Below are 19,829 nucleotides of genomic sequence, written 5' to 3' on the forward strand. Positions count from 1 at the left end.
TCTGCATTCCTTATGTTTCTAAACTTATCATGGCATACCCTGCCCACTAACAAAAATATGTGAAAATGGTGAGGAAGATAAACACGTAAGATAATACTCTAGATTGACAGGAGAGAAGCTGCTATGCTGACCCAGCAACATTGGTGGCCCATCTGGGTTCAGACTGGTGAGGGAGAATGAAAGCTATTAATTGATCTGAGGAGAAGACCACAGAATATTTGGACACTATTGGCAGTAGTTTAGTTTGGTGAGAATGTGGTCCCAAAACTTTATGGAAAGCCTACTGTGCTAGCTGTGTTACATGTTGTAGTGCATCAGTCAACAATCATCTATTTATAATATGAGCATCACACTCTGTTTGGGGGGCATCTGTTATTTTCGAATATCTCTAAACTATTATTTTTTAAAAATTTAGACTAAAGTAGGAGATCTTATTTCAAGGACTAGTTAGAATAAATTATGTGTCATAGCAAGACTGTTACTGCACATGCTGAATGAAATTGGAAAGCAAATTATTGTAATAAAAACTGTGGAAAATGGAGACCCGTGTAATAAAATAATAAATGTTGAAGTGAATTGAATTCAGGTCAGTTAACAATCTACAGCCAACACTAACAATTTTGTAGCATTAGGAATCTGAAAGTATAGAAATGGGAAGGGAGGGCTGAAGAATCACGTGATTCCTCTAGCTGAAGAGTGGCATTTGTTGAGGGAAGGGAGGTCATTGTAGTTGAGAGATATATTCAGACAAACAAACATCTTGGAGGTTTTGATATGTACCAAGGTAATTTGAAGGCAGAAAGCCTGGGCTTAGAAAAAGTTTGGATTTAGTAGGGTTAATAGCAGAAGGAACTGTAGTAGAAAATGAGTAGTCCCCCTCAGGGAGTTCATTCAACCAAATATGAAGTATTGTGTAATTCTTTTGCCCACCCCTCCCCCCCTAATTTGGACAGACTTAGTTTGCATTTAGTTGATGGCTGGAGACAGACAACATAATAGTGAAATTTTCCAACTTGGGCATATATGTAAACCCCTAAATCTCCAGCTCACTTAGACCAAAGAAAATCCTCTTGCCAGGATGTAATGATTTCAATATATTTGTAACTTCATCTTGTATTTGATCTGAAAATATATTTATGTTCACATAATATAACCTTAGGTAAGTGGAACAAAATCGTAGGCAATTATTTCCTACCATTATTAACATGAAGTATAGCAGAAGGAATCATAATCTTTGTACATGTTTAGTCACAACCGCAGGTTATGAGAAAAGAATCTTGAACATTAGTAGCATTGTTGCCCCTTCAAAAATTGTTTTAAATGGCCCAGATTTTCATAAAACCAGCAGGCTCTGTTCTATAAACAGGTTGGGTACAATTTAGAATGAGTTCATTTGTAATCTAAGTCTTAGAAAGAAGTACAGCAAAGGACTGGCATCTTGAGCTTCCACTTTCTAAATCAGGAAGATGCTCAGAAGATCAGTTGCAGTCCAGCCTAGAAACTTTAGCTTCCTGATCAGTCTTCCTGATTTTGTGTTGGGGGAGCCTATAGTTCTCGGTAGAAAATCTTTGATAAGTCTTTCCTTGATGTAGAAAACTGAAATGTCTATTTTAAGGTACCAGATATGAGGTTGCTGTAGGTTTTCTTTCAAGTTATACTCTGTCACAGGAAAGAATATGGACTGTCTCGATGGAAGGAAACCAGAATTTGGACAGTACTGTACTGTCACGACTCCCTCTGCTGGCAAGTTTAATCTATGGCCGCAGCATACTTTTGTTATTTAATCAGTTCCCTTTTTAATATTCTAGTCTAAAAGATCTACATAGGCACCGCTGTCTTTCCCAATTTTCCCTATACCTTCTTTGTTGAAGAGTTCACTGACTTCCATTCAAGAGTGAAACAATAAAAAATACAATTTAAAGATTAGTTTTAAACAAGACTTATGCAAAATGTTTGCACCTAGGACAGTGCTTTTTTGCACATGACAGGAACTAAATGCACATAATAGGAACTAAACTTCAATTGAATGAATGAATTCCATAAGTTTACTATATGCTTCGTAAAGTAGTGTGTCTACCTATAGTATTCTTTTCTGCCCTGCCCTGTACTAAGCTTGTATCTTCCATGGTGCTAACCAAGATTTGCCAGTTGCAGAATATGCACTGTATTGAAAGGGAGAAGACTTAAATCTACTTCCCTTAACCGCTATGAGCCTTAATTTCCTCAAGTGTAAAAGGAGAGGTTTGAGTGATTTCTAAGATCTCTTCTAGCTCTAACATTTTATGATTCTATAAGGGATAAATGAATGAATTGAAATTTAACTGAAGTAAATGTTATTATGGTGTTGCATGATTTTCTGAATGATAAATATCTTTGGATTTTTACCCAGATTTAAGGCTATATCTCGACCCCCAATATACACATTTCTTTTAAGTTTGGGGCAGTGAGGGAGAATATTTTAAAACTCAGAGTTGAGGTCTTTTAAAATATCAAGTTGGTTTTTTTTTTGAAACCTCTTGGGGAGGGGGGTTACATAGAGAAGGAACTTAACTCAGAATCTAGAATTTTAGTGAAAAAATCAAGATATTAAGAATCAGAATAGATTAGTTTCTTGTGAATGGCCACTATACCTGGAAAACATTAGAAGTTAAAGGAAAACCCCCATGGACTGAAAAGCAAACATAGTATTTCTGCCCATAGTGCATCTCTTTGTTTTGGGTTGACTAATCCTTTAAGAAGTTGCTAAACTTCCCCAAGTGCTGAAAACCTAAATCTCTTTTTAAAATAGCTGTAAGTAATCTTTTCTTCATACTTTTATTTGAACTGTTTAGCCAGAAAGTTAATTATCTTTGTTTAAACTGTTGGTTTCTAATGCTAGGTTCCTCCAATTAGAGATGTTTTAAAGAAGCTCTTATTCCAGTTTAATGATGGCAATTAAAACAAATTGGCGAGCATTTTTACAGTGCTGAAAAGGAAGAGTTTCTGGTAATTATTTTGGTGTTTTTAGTTTTTTTAGGGTTTTTTTTTTTAGTTTAATTTTTCAGTGCAATAAGAGCATAGTTCACTTGGGTAGAGGAGAGCCAGCCTTGGAGTCAGAACAATCTGTGTTGAGTCTTTTCTATGATCCATGCTTCTCTGTGACCTAGGAAGCCTGATCTTTTTGCCCCCAGGCAACTGTTCAAGAGTGAGTTGCAAAACTCTTGTTGACCTGCACTGGTACAGAAGTTTCCTCACCACTAACTCGCCAAACCAATGAAAACATGAAATCCAGGTCTGAATTTTTTAAAAGTTAGCTTCTGAGAGACAGAGAATGAACGACTAGCAAAGAGGAGGGTCCATAGTAATAGAAATAAATTAAGATATAGAAATATTCAGCTCTGTTGAGCAATTTTGTTTTAGACAGTTAACTCTGTGATAGTTTCTGTGTCTATAAACGTTCCAGTATCTATGAATTAGGTCATCCATCTGTCTCCAAGGAAATAAAGCCTTGGACTAATACTACTATGCTGTATCTTGTTCAAATATAGTTAAAAATTTAAAGGGAATTCTGAGTAATCCTTTTTATTTTTTTTTTCATTTTTTCTCTTCTATATGCTTGCTATCTTCTAATCTGCTCATGTTCTCTCTAACTTCTGTTGCGCTACAAAACTTTTACCTCTTCTCTTCCCCCTTCCTTTTTTTTTTCAGTCCAGACTTTCAGTGGCCTCACCCTCCAACATGTCTGCAACTTATAGTCTTAGAGAGTTACCTGGTCTAGAAGGGTTAAATGACTTATATAGAAGTAAAGTAGACAGAGTGCTTGAGAGTCTGAAAGAGGGTAGGGTTCAAATCTTGCTTCTGACATTTGCTAGTATACGACCTTGAACAAGTCACTTAACGTCTTTTGGCCTCAGCGCCTTATCTATAAAATGGGACTAATAATTCCTGTGATATTTACCTTAATACCTACCTCACAGGATTGTTGTTAGGTTCAAACAATAACCCATGGTACTTTGCTCATAAAGCACTTTTCAACCTGTAAAGCACTATATAAATGTTATAATTTATTATTATTTTGCTCACGTAGCTAACATGTCAGTCAGTACTTGAACAAAAAGGTCTGCTCGCTCTAAGCCCAGCCCTCTATCTACTAGGATGTTCTGCCCCTCTTATAAATGTCATACGTACCACATAAATACTGTTTGCTCTTTATATTATTGTTTCTTTTCCATTTCATATGTTCTTTAATATGAAAGATTTTATTCTATATAGTTCTTAAAACAGTGCATCAGTCAGGTAGACAGATGTACTTTTTCCCCCTTTTAATAGTTTTCTGTTAAATCATTTCTACCCTTCAGTTAAAAGGAAGAAAAGAATTTCTGTTTAGTAAATGTGGTGAAACTGAGTGATTTGTAATAGTTCAGTACCTGTCAACAAGGTATGTCTTATAGCACTGATGTTGGCCTTGGTGTGGATGCTGGAGCCACTTAACTATATGGTTTTCATAACCATACCTCTTACAGATGACCCTGTTATGGCTATTAATTTAGAGTACAACATGGTATGTCTTGTATTAGGGTACTACTTATATGTCTGTGTCAGTGAAAATCACTTACAAATCCTTGCTTGTGCCCTCTCCCTAAGATACATTTTAAACACTTCCTTATGCCATTAATGGAAGACATGAAACGAAAGGTGTGGCAGCTATTTGGTCTGGTAAACCTCTTAAGTGAAAATAGTGGAGATTTGAGTCTTCTCCATTGATACTATCTCTTCAAAATCTTTTCCATTTATCTTTATGAAGTTGATTCTCATGTGTAAATGCAGCTAAATTTTTTTTATCCTAGTTTGATGACCAGCACGAGTGCTAATTTGAACATGAAAATGTGCTTGTAGATAATAGGTATACATATACAGAAAAACTTCCACGTGTCTGTGTGTATGTGTGTGTGTGTGTGTGTGTGTGTCTTGCTGTTAACCTTTATGATAGTCAATACAACAGAATACCTAGCATAGTACTGGTTGCATTAGGGATTTGTTTTTCCTGTAGAGAGCTACATGTTTTTTATAAACCTTAAGACATGCTAACATAGTCTAAAAAGCAAAAATTAATTTTTTATATGTTTCCTATATAGAGAGATATTTTGAGAGAGAAAGAATACAGATATTTATTGTGTGCAGGTTTCCTGGGGCAAAGATGATTCACTTCTTCAGACTAGAATTCAGTGAAATTGGACTCCCATTTGAAAACAAAAGAGTAACCTACAACAAAGGATACATGTGATCAAATGATTAGCCAGAGGGTAGTAGGAATTCATAGGAAGAGTGACAGATTGTATATTAGGAAGAAATCTGATCTTTAAATTAATTGAAGCCTTCTACTACTCAAAAGCCAAAAGAAATAACAGAAAATTTCTGAAGGAGATAAATGTCTGAAACTTTAGAAATGTGTGTGTGTATTGGATTAATCCAAGCAAGAGAGATTGATGGAGAGATAATAAATTACATTGTATAGAAAGTCTGCATTTCTAGTTTTCAGGAATACTCTTGTCTTTCATTCCTTACAAGATGTATTTGAGTAGCCTTAGGCTAGTTTCAGAAACTTCACTTCATGATCCTCATTATCACACCATATGTGCATAGTTCTTAGGAACAGATAAAGTATTATAAACAAAAACTCCATCTTTTTAAAGCTAAAAGTCTAATCTAAACCTTCCTAGAGAAAACTGATATTTTCTTTCTTATGTGGTTATGAACAATTTAAAACATCTTTCATGCAATAGACCAGAATGACAAAACAGGAACATAATTATAACAGAAAAATAGGTTTTTCTAAGTTATCATGGTTTTAGTCAACAGCTGTGCTTGTATTGGGAAGAAAAGAAATGAACATAGACTGAACAAAACTGATCCTTCCATTACCAAGAGATGATTATTTCCTTATTCAGTGGCCTAATAACTGTTTTTAATTTAACCTTGCTATAGATATATTCCATTTGTTTAGATATATGTCATTTGTATCAGAGATTATATAAGTGGCAAATAGAAAATATGAATGGTTTTATGTAGATTTATCACATTCTTCATGATTTTTGATACTGTTTCAGTATCAAAATATTAAATATTTATTTACATACTATTAAACAAGTTTTAATATTATGTAAGACCATCTTTTTTGCTCTTTTAGAAGAAAACTAGAAAATATAATGCCAAGGTTTACCATATTAAGGTGAAATTTAATTTTATTTAAAAAAGAAAAGAAAATATTTAAAAGCTTTGTTTTTTCTCCTTCAGAAAGGGGTGGGGGAGAGAAATATAACCTAACTGCACTTAAATTCAATGACCCTTTTTCATTTTATTTAGTTTTAACTTATTTAAGGAGGGAACTGATTGCTGAAGTAGAAATAATGAGAACCTTGGGAGGAAGTAGCCATCCCATCTTTGAGCTTTTGATAGAGGAGAAGAAAGCTAGGAATAATCTAACAGGCACCCTGAATTTTGAGAGAACAAATTTGTAAAGTTTTAGAGCAAAAAAAGGTAAGATCTCATGGACTAAAATGCTACAAGAGGGATGGGAAGACCTTGTGCATGAATGTCAGAAGGTACGTAAAGAATTCTGAAAGAAGGAAAAAAAGCCTAAAGAAACCAATGTGGATATGCTAGAAACTCACCAACATAAAATTTTAAGAGCTTTGTAAGCAAACAAAGGCAAGTCACAGAGGACGAATACAAGTGTGACACTGTCCTGGGGAGTGCTAAAAATTAGGATTAGCTGAAGTTGGTAGGGAAGGTGAAGGATAACCAAAAAGGTGTTGTTGTTGTTATAGTTGTCGTCATCATCATTTTTAACAGGGTGGGAAAGATCAAAGAAAAAAGATGGAACTAGGATAACTAATGAAGAAGAAAAAGGCAGAGCTGCTCAACTTTTCCTTAGTTTGTGTTTTCTTTGCCAAAGAGAATGATTTTTGGACCAGAAAGGAGAAAGCAAAAATGAGTTTGTAGCATATCAAGATATATTAGGAGATAGTAAAAGAACACCTCTGTTTTCTTAATGAGTTCAAGTCACTTGGCCAAGATGAAGTACATTCTTGGGATCTAAATGAAAGGGTAGCGCCTACCATCAAAAAAGTTGGAAGCTCCCAGAGAATGAGAGGATGGGTCTTGTTTTGGTTTGATTTGTTGGGGTTTTTTTTAAGTTTTATTGTTGCCTTTTTTTAGCCCAGTTGTTTACCCTTTATTATATCCTATTTAAAAAACAAAACAAAACAAAAACATTTAAAGTAAAACCAACTGATACAATTATTTTTTCTGACAGCATAGACCATATTCGACATCTGTGATCCTCCACTTTCCTACTAAGAGGAGAGATACAATGACCATGATTGGTCATTATAGTAAATCAGTGCTCAACTTCATTTTATTGATATCACTTATGTTATTGTATATTGCATATTCTACTGGTTCTGCTACTGGCTTTGCTTCTGTCCATACTTGTCTTCTCTTACTTCTCTGAATTTCTCCTACTTTTTTTTTTGGTCCATAGCTGTGATTTCATTGGTATGTGGAAATCCCAGTGTGGAAGCTCCCTCCATTAATATATATTGATAGCTCTTCTATAACTTAAAGTCTTAGAGAGCTGCCTAAACTCAGTGATATGAAGTGACTTGCTTGTGGTCCTACAGTCAATATATGTCAAAAGTAGAACTCAAACCTAGACATTCTTAATTCTTTATCTGCTTTATCTACTGCATCATATTACTGCATCACATACCATTTGCATCACAATAATAAACCACTAGGTCTCATCCTCCCCCCTCCCAAACAAAGACAGGAGTGGGGGAGAGAAGTGGGGAAAAAAGAGCTTATAAACTATAAGCCAGTGAGCTTGAATTTAATTCCTAGAAAATTAAAGAACTGTATTAAATACACGGTATAATAATGAGAATTTTAAAAGATTCTGATAGGCTAGAGGGAGATTGATAAAATACGAAGAACTTTGGCTCTTTAGTCAGAAGAACTGGGTTCAGATCCTACCTTTAATCCTACCCATGTGTTGTTGTTCAGTCACGTTCTACTTTTAATGACCCCATTTGGGGTTTTCTTGGCAGAGATACTGGAGGGGTTTGCCATTTCATTCTCGTGTTGCAGAGGAGGAACTGAGGCAAGTAGGGTGAAGTGACTTGCCCGGAGTGAGCCAGCTAGTATGTGGGTCAGATGTAAACTCATGAAAATGAGTCTTTCTGATTGCAAACCCAGTGCTCTGTCCACCGTGCCACCTAGCTGCCTATTACCGGTATAACCTTGGGCAAGGCATGTAACCTCCCCGTGCCTCAGCTTCCTCATCTTTTAAATGAAGGAGTTGGATTAGGTAGGCTCTCAGGTTCCTTATGGCTCCTTGTGGCTCACAGATTTCATAGAATCTATGATTCTGTGAAAATAAGATGAAACTTAACTTTTGCAAGCTCAATTTCAATAAAAAAGTGATGTATCAACAAAGATACATCACATTTAAAGAATTTAATTAAGTCCATTTATCATTTATTAAGCATCTAACATGTTAGGCATTGGGGAGACAACAAAAATAAAACACCTAACTTTAAGGAATTTGTGTTCCATGGAGAGGGGGGAATGCCATGTACAATGAAATATAACATATATGCAGAGTGATTTCTCAGGAGAAGGCATTAGCAGCTAGGGGGATCAGGCTGGCCTCCCTGTACAAGGTGGCACTTGAGCTAAGTTTTCAAAGGATTCTGTGAGGTGAGGGTGAAGAGGGATTGCATTTCAAACATATAGCCAGTGCAAAGAAACAGACACAGGAGGTACAGTTTTGTGTATGGGGGATAGGAAATAGGCTAGTTTGACTGGAACACAGGAAAGGTAGTGTGCGCTAAGTTTGGAAAGGTAGTCTAGAACCAAATTAAAAAGAGCTTTAAAAACCAAAGGAGTATTGTGTCCTGAAGGCAAGAAGGAGCTGCTGCAGTTTCCTGAGCAGAGTGTAGACCGTAGAGGATTGGAGCAGGGAGAGACTAGAGGCAAGGAGACCAATTATGAGGCTCCTACAGTAGTCCAAAGGAAAGGGGATGGGGGCCTGGACTAGGTGTCGGCTGGGTGAGTGGAGAGAAGGGATGTATGTCATACACATATTAGAATTGGCAAGACTTTGCAACTGATTGATGAGGGAGAGTGAAGGGTTGGAGATGACTCCAAACTGTGAGCTTGAGTGACTGGATGGTTAACGGCCTCTCCCTCCCCCAGCAGAAGTTAGGTGAAAAGATAGTGATGAGTTTAAGATGACTATGAGACATCTAATCTGTGATGTGGGCCTGGGGCTATTGATATAAATGTGGGAGCTCTCTACATAAAGATGATAGTTGAACTCTTGGGAGCTTATGAGATCACCAAGAGAGTATATAGAGGGTGAAGAGAAGGGAGCTCATAAGTAGGACAAGGATGAGACAGAAATGACTGGAGCGGGCACACAGGCAAGAGAGCAGTATCAGAAATCCAAGGAAGAAAAAGTGGTCAGTGGCATCCAAAAAAAGTGTCAATAACGATAAGGACTGGAAAAAGCCAAACTGGATTTAGCAATTAAGAGAGCAGTTTCAGTCGAGTATCTAGGTCCTAAGTCAAACTGCAAGACAGGGAGAAGCAAGTGTGAGGTGGGAAATACAGGCAACTAGTATAAACAACTTTATCAAGAAATTTGACTGTGGAAGGGAGAAGGGATGTTGGATGGTAAATTGAGAGAATAATAAAACCTTCTGAGTGAAGGTTTCTTTTAAGGATGAGGAGACAGGCATGTTTGTAAGCAGCAGGAAAGGTGCCAGTGAATAAGAAGAGATTTATCCTCCGTGGGCATTTGTAATTTTTTTTTTTCTGCCTCAATTTCATGGGAAAGAGAGGAGGATTCCTGATTCTAGCCCCAAAGCACCTGTGTTTCCAGGTATTTTCACGTCTAAACTTAAATGTTTTAACACAAATAGGTAGTGTGTGTCTACTCAGTATCGAGTATATAATGAAGAGTTTATTGAATTTGTTTTTTACAAAACTACATAAAAATGTTAGCCGTGAAGGCTATCTTTTGCTTTCTTTCATTGCATGACATAAATGATAGCACTATTCATAGAACCGATATTTGTTCCTTTAGATATATTTATTTCCAGTGTACAACATTCCATCTTCCATATCCATTTGTGCCCCAAACCTGGAATGCTTTCCCTCCTCACCTCTGCTTTTCTGGAATCCTTAGCTCTCTTTAGAGCTCAGCTCAAGTGCCATCCATGATGCTTTTCCTGTTTTCCCCTTCCCTTACCCTACCCCCAATCCTTTGTATTTATTTATTTGTATACATATTATTTCCCTTCATAGATTGTATGTTTCTTGAGGGCAGGGACAATTTCCTTTCTGTCTTGGTATATCATTAATGACTAGCATAGTACCTGGAACATTGCAGATGCTTTATAAAATACTTATTGAATTGTTGGAGAACCTTTTAGAAATAGTTCATAATGCATCGTAGTTCCATCCTGCTAGTTTTTATATGTTGCTCTATGTAGAGTTTTAGTATATTTGCATCAGTCCAGAGTAGGGAAGAACAATTAGCAAATTTGTTAATTATCCTTGGTTCCAAGCTAATTATTATAAAGTAATAATTCTTGTTATGCTTTGAACATAAGTGCATGTGACAGTTTGGTACTTGGCTTCCTGGTATGAAATTTTAATATACTAAGGGAAATCCAAACATAATTTCATCTATTAATGGCCTGCAATTAAGGAATACTTTCTTAACTTAATAGTTAACTTTTTGAAATCCGATTGTCAATGGAAGAGACAGCACTGGTTTTAGAGTCAAAGGATTCAGGTTCTAATCCCCCCTCTAACGCTCCATGTGCATGAACTTGGGCAAGACAGCCTCCCTGGGTCTCAGTTTCCTCATCTGTGAAATGAGTTAGTTGGACTGGATGGCCTTGGAAGTCCCTTTCATCTCTAGCTATCACTTTGTGGACTTTCCCTGTTTGTGTATTTATCTGTAGTGCTGTTACATATACACATACATGGAACTATGGATGGTGACGTTAGGGATCCATTTTAAATGCAAAAGTCTATTCTATAGGTGTTGCTGTAGGGGCTCTCCTACCTCTCATCCCTATAGTACTTTAGTTAAATTATTCTTTAGGTTGCTAGAGATTGCATAATTCTAATATTAAGTATTTCAATCCTCTTTGCAGCTATGTCAACTTATCTTTTAATAATTAAAACTGAACTTCCTGGTGCAATTTCGCAATTTCTAACTGGCGACTGTAGTGGGTAAGGAAAAATATTTCATTTCCACATGTACTCTATTTTGATGTTATAATGAAGTCATAATTTCATTGGTATGGATACTGCTTCTACTGATGCATAACTTCTCCATTCCTTCACAGTCTGTGCTATTCTTATCTATATTTTTCCATAAATACTCCAGGGCATTGTATCTAGTAAGCTTCAGGTCTTGTGTAAAATGCTTAATTTTTGCTATGTAAATATATATCATGCATTAATGAAACTTCAATTCCTAATTAAAAATGCTTACCAGTCAACTCATAAGAACCCCAAAATGTCATTCATATGAAATCTTTGCATTGTAGAACAAAAACTTTGAGAAAGAATAGGTCTTGAAGAAAAAGCATATTATCTTTAAATTGTTGTCAAGTTGTCACTTCAATAATTATAATGCAAAACCTAGCAGTCTTTCAAACTTGCATATTTGGTGGTCCTGTTTCAGTATACGAACTTTCCCCTAGAATGCAGGCCAACTTTTTCAAACTTAGTTTATATTTGTACTTTTTTTTTTATAAAGTTATGCTTAGGCATCTTTAGATATGTAGCCATGTATAACATTGTGTACATTTAAAATCAGAATCAAAACCATTGCAGGAAAATGTGCTTGACATAACTAAACTAAAACATCTCAACTTGAACATTGCAGTAACCTGTTTTCATTATTATGTGTTACCAACATTGACAGCATTTTAGTTTTCATCATAACTGTGTTATGGCTGTCATTTTAAGCTGTTTTCAGAAGTTTCAAATTTACTTCAAAATTTTTCTTTAGACTAAAGTTTGTATCTTAGTATACATTGGCTAATGTGTGTCACTTTAAAAAAACTCTTCAATGTAATATTCATTGCACTATGGAAAGTAAAGATAGTTGCTTTGAAATCTGGTACTGTTTATGTCATCTATTGCTCTCTTACAATTTTAAGTGTCAGAAATAAACCAGACAAACTTTATAAAATAATGTACATAGAATTTTGCTTGTCCATTTTGAAGTTCTATAACCAAACTGAATTTTTAATGTTATTTTAAAGCATACATATTTTAAAAATAGTCTCAACTTGCAACTCTTTAATGTAAGGCACATTATTTTATATTTAAAAGTTTTAAAGCCTATTAATTTAATAAATGTTCAGTTGTAAAGATTCTTTAAAATATAAAAATAAACTACCCAAGCTTCAAAATACAAGAAACAAAACAGTAAAGAAATAAATTTAATTGAATGACTTTAACTATATATCTGTACTACTTTTTTTTTCCTCCTAGATATAGTTATATGGCAGTATTTTTCAGCTAGGTCATTATAATGTCTGTTTGCTTTCTTTTACAGGTTTAGCTTGCCTTAAACTACAGCTTATTGTGTTACATATTGTTTTCTAAGTTATTTGTGGAAATTAATGTACTTGTGTTTTCACAAAGTATTTTGGTTTTAATATTTTAACTAATCCTTACAAAGGCAGTGGAAATAAACTATATACATTTGAAATAATATTCAAATTTGAAAGTTAATCTTCAACAGTCAAATAGCATGCCATTTGATCCTAACTTGTTATTATCTACATTTTAATGGAGTGATTTCAGTGTTTTTAAAAGTATAGTGTTAAAATATTGTAACTTGGGAGCTCTCTGTTAACATTTAATGATCCTGTCAGGAGGATATGATTGACACAATTAAGTTGTCTTGCATTTGAGTTACATAATTGATATGGGATGCAAGTAAGATGCTAATTCAGAACATGTGATACTCTTGTCCCATTCCATTTGGGAATGATATTAAAGCAACTCATAAATAAATCTGGTTTTCATTTAAAAGAAAAAAGAACATCTGTATGGCAGAGTATTTGCAATACAGCAAAGGGATTTATTCTCTATATTTCATACTTGGAACATTTTTGTCATATAGGATTAAGCCCACAGATCAAACAAGTTTTCTAGAAAGTATAAAACTTTTTCCTAATGCTTTTGCCCCCAAAGCATTCAAATCATAGTATGTTTGGGAAACAGAAGCTTTGTTTAACAACTTCTTTATACTTAGAAAAAATAATTTTAAGTGAATAAATGCTTCTAAAAAATCATTTTTTTTTTGTAGGCAATTGAGGTTAAGTGACTTGCCCATAGTCACACAGCTAGAAAGTGTCAAGTGTTTGGTCTGAGGCCGGATATAAACTCAGGTCCTCCTAACTTCAGGGCCAGTGCTCTATCCACTGTGCCACCTAGCTACCCCGAAGCACTGTCTCTGGGTTCAGAGCACCTCGTTCAAATCTCACCCCGATGGTTACTTAGCCTATGTGACCTAGAACAAGTCACCAAGTCATACAAGTTAAGATCCAGGATTTGGACCTCAGTTTCTTTATCTGTAAAATGAGTAGGTTGGATTAGATGGTGTCTAAGTCCCTTTTTAGTTCTAGAGCTGTAATACAATACACAGTATGACATAGTGGAAAAAGGACCAACCTGAGTTAGGAAGACGTGGGTTCAAACCTCATTTCATGCACAGGTCATTTAAACTCTCAGTTCCCCCAGGCCATAAAAAGTTCCTCTAAGACCATAAAAGGCAGAGCAGTTGTCAGTCTGCATTGTTAGAAGGAACTTTCTTATTGGGATTTCCCTATACAATGAAATCTCAAATACAAAACAAAAAAAATTCTTTATAAATTTTTTTTTTTTATGGTAAACACATAAGACATTTTTCTATTTCTTTGAAAATAACCATTGCCTAACACAATTCACTTGACTGTGACATGGGTATGAAAACCAAACTGACTAATATCACTGGGCAATGTATTATTTATTGCCTCTCTTCCTGGGAATAATTGTAAGGAAAAAGTCCAAAATATTTATGAACTTCTTTGTGATGATTTCTTGATAAGGATAATAAATGATTGCTAAACAAAGATAGGCCATAGAATTAATATCTGAGTTCATTTTCTCTTAGAGAGTCATGATATTTTGTACAAATCTATCCTCATAACACCCCTTTCAATTTTGACACACTGAATCAAAACCAAATAAAACAGTGAATTAAAAGACCATAAAGTCTTAAATGAATGGTTTTAGAAAAGTTGTCTTTATCATCATCACTTGCTAAACTGAGGTAAGTAATAGGTTCATGTTAAAAGTGAAAAGGGTAGGCCCTCTCCTAATTTGTGGTTTAGACTTTAGGCAGTTACTGTGTGACCTTATATGGGCATAAAAGAAAGGGGGAAGGGAACAAGCATTTATTAATTGACTGATAGGTGTCAGGCACTGTGCTGAGTGCTTTACAAATACTATCTCATCTAAGAAGAAAAGTGGCTCAGAAATGACTGCTTAGTATCTTAAAAGAAAAAACCCTTCCAACCTGGACTCATATAGCCTCCTTCATCCTACACCTTTCTGATGAGGAGGACATGGAAGTTGGGCCTTTTCCTCTTTGTACTGGGTCCTATATTGGTAATTAGGTCTTCTGTTGAGTCCCAGAAGGAGGGAGATATTTTGGTGCTCTGTTTGGGCCTTTATTATGAGAATGATTGAAAGATTATTATGTAAGAAAGATTGAAAATTGTTATCATCACCTTTCGTGTTGAATGTTTCACTTTCTAAAGATATGTCACTGTGTGCATTCCTTCTCACAAGAATGTTACATATAAGTTTAGGCTCTCTCTATAACCAAGAAATGAGCTAGTGTACAGTTTGAGGTCCACTAGAACTAAAAATATTTGGATTTCCAGTAATTCAGACATATAGTAGGTGCTTAATAAATACCTCTTGATTGATTGCTTCTTTAGAGTTGTAAATCTAGGTGCAGAGGAGAGTAAGTGAGACAACTACAGCAGTTCTTTCTTTGATACTCTTATTGAAAGAAGGGCCTATTTGTTAACATCCAGATTTAATCACCAGATAGCATCTTGATAAAGAATGGATCGAAAGCAATCCTGTGTACCATTCCCAACCATAGACACCCTGTTATGGAGTTTGTGCCTTTTGATTCTCCAGGCTACTGGAGGCATGATGGTTGTGACTTTAACATGTTAATAGCTGAATTTGACTAAGGAGTGGTTTCTAAGAATTTCTTAGAATTTCTAAAGAGAGGTAGTTTTTCTTGATCCTGGTTTAGAAGATATTTTGCATTCTAAGATAACTATAAATTTCATAAAGATAGGGACCACATCTTATTCTTTTCTTTTTGCATACCTAAGAGAGTCTTCTGTAAGAGATGATGTGTGTTCAGGTTGAAGTGAATAGTATTTGAAAACATAATCTCTTTTGGGGATGGCTAGTGCTTTAATTTTGTTTTGTTACTAATACTGAAATGGATCTGTGATCACTCTGATTTGGAAATTCTTTCCAGTGATACTGAAACTCATCCATGCTTATTCATCTTGTACAAATCTTATCAATATCTTCCAACATCATCCAACCTGTTGGAAGCCTTCCGTCTTTCTCTTAACTTTGTTAGGGGCCGGTGGTACACTCTAGCTGTTCACCTGAGTCATCCTTCGCTCTTACCATATAAGCAGCCCTTCTTTTCATCTATCTTACCATTCCTTCGTGTCATTTTTTATTCTCATTTCCTTTGAAATTTCCTCATTAGTCATATATTGTAGCCTGCTTTCATCTACCACATGCTTTTCCATTTCATTCTGTGACATACCGAATTTTAATTCTTCAGAAACTGTTGTATTCAGAGTTCTACTTCCATAAAGCAAAACTAGTTGAATATTAGTGTCAAAAAGATAGACCTTTGTTTTCATGGAAGGTTTGAAGGTCGTTAAAGGAGTTTTGCGATTTCCCAAAGACAATGCAGCCTCCTCTGTAACTCCTGCTTAGTTTTGGGCCCAGCTTGTTATCCATTTCTGCTGCCCGTCCTTCGTTCATCTTCTCCTGACTGAGCTCTGCAGGCGGTAGTCTGAGCAGTAGAGCTACTTGATCTTTATTGTGTGGGTGACCAGGCCAAACTCTGTTGAGGAATTACAGCTTTACTGGAGTAAGTTCGGCAGCATCTGCAAAGACCCCACCATCCATAGGAATCCCTTTATAACTTAGACTTTGTGCTGGATCTCCATCATCACAGTGGTGAAGACCTTTGGCAAACATATCTCTCTGTTGTATGCCTCACCCGATATTTATGATCAGAATAACTGAACACGGTTATTTCTTTTTTTATATCCTTTCAAGGCATATTGGTGATATTGGTGAATGAATGAAAGTCACCTTGTTGAAAAAGAACCTGTTAGGTGGCTTTTTTCTCTAAGTCAGTTTTTAGAAAATAATCAACAAGTAACAAATGCCATGGGATCTTATAATCTATATGTTTAAATCAGTTGTGAAATAATAAAGATATAGTCCATTGCAGAATATCACTTGCAAAAGCCTGGTTGTTTCCTACTAATGTCCTCATCGAAGATTTTTCCCTCTGTTTCTATATAGATAACTCTTATAAAGCTATTGTATTGGGACAGAAGGCATATAGGCTGGTGTTCTAGATACTCTCTCAGTCATCTTTTTTTCTATGTTAATAAAGTGAAATTTTTTCCCACACTTTTAATGGTTTTCTCTCCTTCATATATCTTTTATAATTATCCCTCAACACCTCAGAATCGTGTCGCCTTCAGCATGGCTGTCTTCTATATTATTGGTCTAATCTGGCTATTTTCTTCTTCTTTGTTCTCTTTAGTGACATTTCTGTATACTCTATGTTCTCATCTCATGATTGCAGTATTAAGTCGCAAGCATGGTTGTCATGAGGCTCAAGTGAAGTAATAGATGCAAAGCACTTTACAAACCTTATAACTCTATATAAATGCCAGTTGTTATTATTATTAGCCTACAGTCACCAAGCCTCCATTCTGATGATGACCTCATTCCCTGAGCTTTTTACTATAATGCTGAAGAGCTCAGGCAGTGTTGATAGAGCAATACAAAGGTGTGCTGGTAAATGTTTAACAACCAGGGCTATCTAGAAAAAGAAAAATATGTCTGCTCATACCTTTAAGTTTAATCTGCATTATTAACACATCCCTAAGTCTAGACCATCAACAGAATCATAAATGAAACCCTGATTTGTAGCAGTTACTGATTTCTGAGATGCAAGTGCCCACATTGACCTTTTAACAGTTGGCTCTTGGAGCTGACTCCAGCACACCCCAGGGTTTAGGTATAATGGTCCCACTGTCCTTGTTGGAGAAAAGAGATTGTTAAAAATATTTTTTCGTTTTCTGTGTTTTTCATCTTTCCATTTTTCATTCTTAAATGCTCTTGCAGTGACTTTGTTTAGTTGGATATCTTGCTAAGCTTTTTACCATCCAAATTCAAAATTATACATCATTCTTTTTTCAAAGATTTTTAAAAATAGTTTATGTTATAACCTGGCGTTGCTTTTGACAGTACTCTCTGTGTGTTTAACAAGTAAATAAGATGTCAACTGACCAAAAGTACTTTCTAAACTTTTTTAATCTCTGTCGTAGTAATTGATTTATATTGGTTACACATCCACATAAAATTATTATCATAGATGTCATTTCTGTTGCCAGCTTCTCATTTTTAATTGTAAATCACTTAAACAGATCAGAATTTATTTTTTCAATTAACATATGTTTTCAATATTCTCTCTTTCTCTCTCTCTCTTTTTTTTTTTTTTACTAATTATGATTTTAAGCACTGGCAAGCTGATGGCCTGAATGTACTCAAACAGTCGATTCAGGAATGATTGTCACATCAGTAACAAGTTTGTTCCTGTAAATCTGTCCATTTTGACTTTTGCAGTGCCATTTGATGCTTTCCATGTCCAATGCGTACCAATTTTTTGGAGGTGGGGGGAAAGTTTTTGTGGTATCTAGGTGTGAGGTTTCAGTGTAATCTACCACTTTTTGGGGGGATTGCTTCAAGAACCTGAACCATATTCTCCTATACATTTCTCTTCATCTCCACCATTTCTCACCTTTGCATGAAGTGAACTACAAGTACTAGAATGAATGCTGATTTAATTTGGAAGGTCTTTGTAGAATTTATCTGTTTCTTCATAAGCAACCAATTATGGTACATAAGCTGCAAATTATTTTCAGGCTGGTCTTTGAAAATATTTATCATTAAATGAAATACCTGATGACCTGCTATCTAATGAAATAATTTCTTGTTGCCTCTGGATTATGATAGATCCTGCTCCACAAACTCCTTTCTTTGTACCTTCAAAGAGTACTTGTTACCGATCCATTAAGCTGCAAGTTGCATCTAGTTTTGTTCATAGCAAGAATGTCAAGAGTGATATGATTGGGACCCCTTAGCAGTATATCCAGTCATTGGTCACTGGATAAGGGTCTTGCATTTATAATATCAGTAGTCAAATTAAAGTTTATAGATAATCTAAAAACTATGATTCTTAGCACTTCCGACCTCTTTTCTCAGCATTCTCATCACCATCATTGCAAAAGCATATAGGGGATATACAAGACTGCAAGCCATCTTGTAATTTTCTCGGTTTTATGGGTTGCCATGGCCAAAAAAAGTTATCACCAAATTGCAATGAGCCTTTCTGCACTTAGCTCTGTTGGTCCTTGGAAAATAGGCTCAGTCTGTTGCTAGAACCATGTTCTATATCTTTCCAGCAAGATAGAACATGCTGGAGCTTTTGAAAACCCGGGGTCACATTCTAATGCTTTTCTAAAATATAAATCATGAATAAGAAGGCAGAGCCATTTTTCAAAAGTGTGTTTTTTCCATTGGCTGGTTATATCAGAATAACATCTTTTTTCCATTCTGTACCCCTTGTCTGAAATTAAAGATATATTTTTTTTTCCAATAGGTCTTGGTATCTTGATGGAAGAATATTGCTGGTAATTATATGTGTCTGCATTGTTTTCCCCCTTGCACTTCTTCCTAAGTTAGGTAAGTCATTTTACAATGAGAGATAATATTATTTGACCAATTTGACAATAAATTACCAATGGGCTTAATTTTCACTGGACTAAATATTTTGGCGGGGAGAGGGGGGGACTTTTTAACTTGAATTTATTGTAAATGATTCTGCCTACAGCCCTGCCTAGTTACCCTGTTACTTGGGTTGCAGTAGTATTTTGTCTGCCATACTAAAATAAAATCTTTACAGCGGAACATTAAAGAGCAGCCTTTCCTTATAGTGTGCCATTAGTGGTAAGCCAGTTCCAATTCTGCCCTACAAAACTACACAAATGATCTGTGACAGGCAGTTGGAATGTTGTTATTCTGAGCTCTAAGCTCCAGATACCAAGCAACTGTAATAGAAAACATACCCGTGACATATAGCTTTAGCTGTACATTAGGATCACTTTCCTTATAAATTGCTTTTTATTTTACTGTTATTTTACAGGCTTTCTTGGCTACACAAGTAGTTTATCATTTTTCTTTAAGGCGTTCTTTGCTTTTGTGGTAAGTTTAAAACACCAGTGGACTGCTTATGTCCCCATCTCTAAAATTGGCCTCATTGTTCTTGCTTTTTATTCAGTTCTGTCTTATGCTGAGTGTGCACTCCAGGATGCTTCCTTATTAATCCACAAATATCTTTCTTTTTTCTATAT

At 35.5% G+C, this 19,829-nt stretch overlaps 1 protein-coding gene across 2 annotated transcripts in view; it reads left to right on the forward strand.

Annotated features, from left to right (window-relative positions):
* Window positions 1-19,829, forward strand: part of SLC38A6 (solute carrier family 38 member 6) — a 77,796-nt gene that overhangs the window by 31,069 nt on the left and 26,898 nt on the right. For both annotated transcript variants that reach the window (XM_020986493.2, XM_078151520.1), the window contains exons 6-8: window positions 11,211-11,289; window positions 19,079-19,161; window positions 19,622-19,680. In XM_020986493.2, the coding sequence (XP_020842152.1) occupies window positions 11,211-11,289; window positions 19,079-19,161; window positions 19,622-19,680 (221 nt within the window). The remainder of the gene's footprint in view (window positions 1-11,210; window positions 11,290-19,078; window positions 19,162-19,621; window positions 19,681-19,829) is intronic.

The sequence above is a fragment of the Phascolarctos cinereus genome, unplaced genomic scaffold (assembly GCF_003287225.1).
Source record: "Phascolarctos cinereus isolate Bilbo 61053 unplaced genomic scaffold, phaCin_HiC Scaffold_3;HRSCAF=262, whole genome shotgun sequence".
In the NCBI taxonomy this organism is placed as follows: domain Eukaryota; kingdom Metazoa; phylum Chordata; class Mammalia; order Diprotodontia; family Phascolarctidae; genus Phascolarctos; species Phascolarctos cinereus.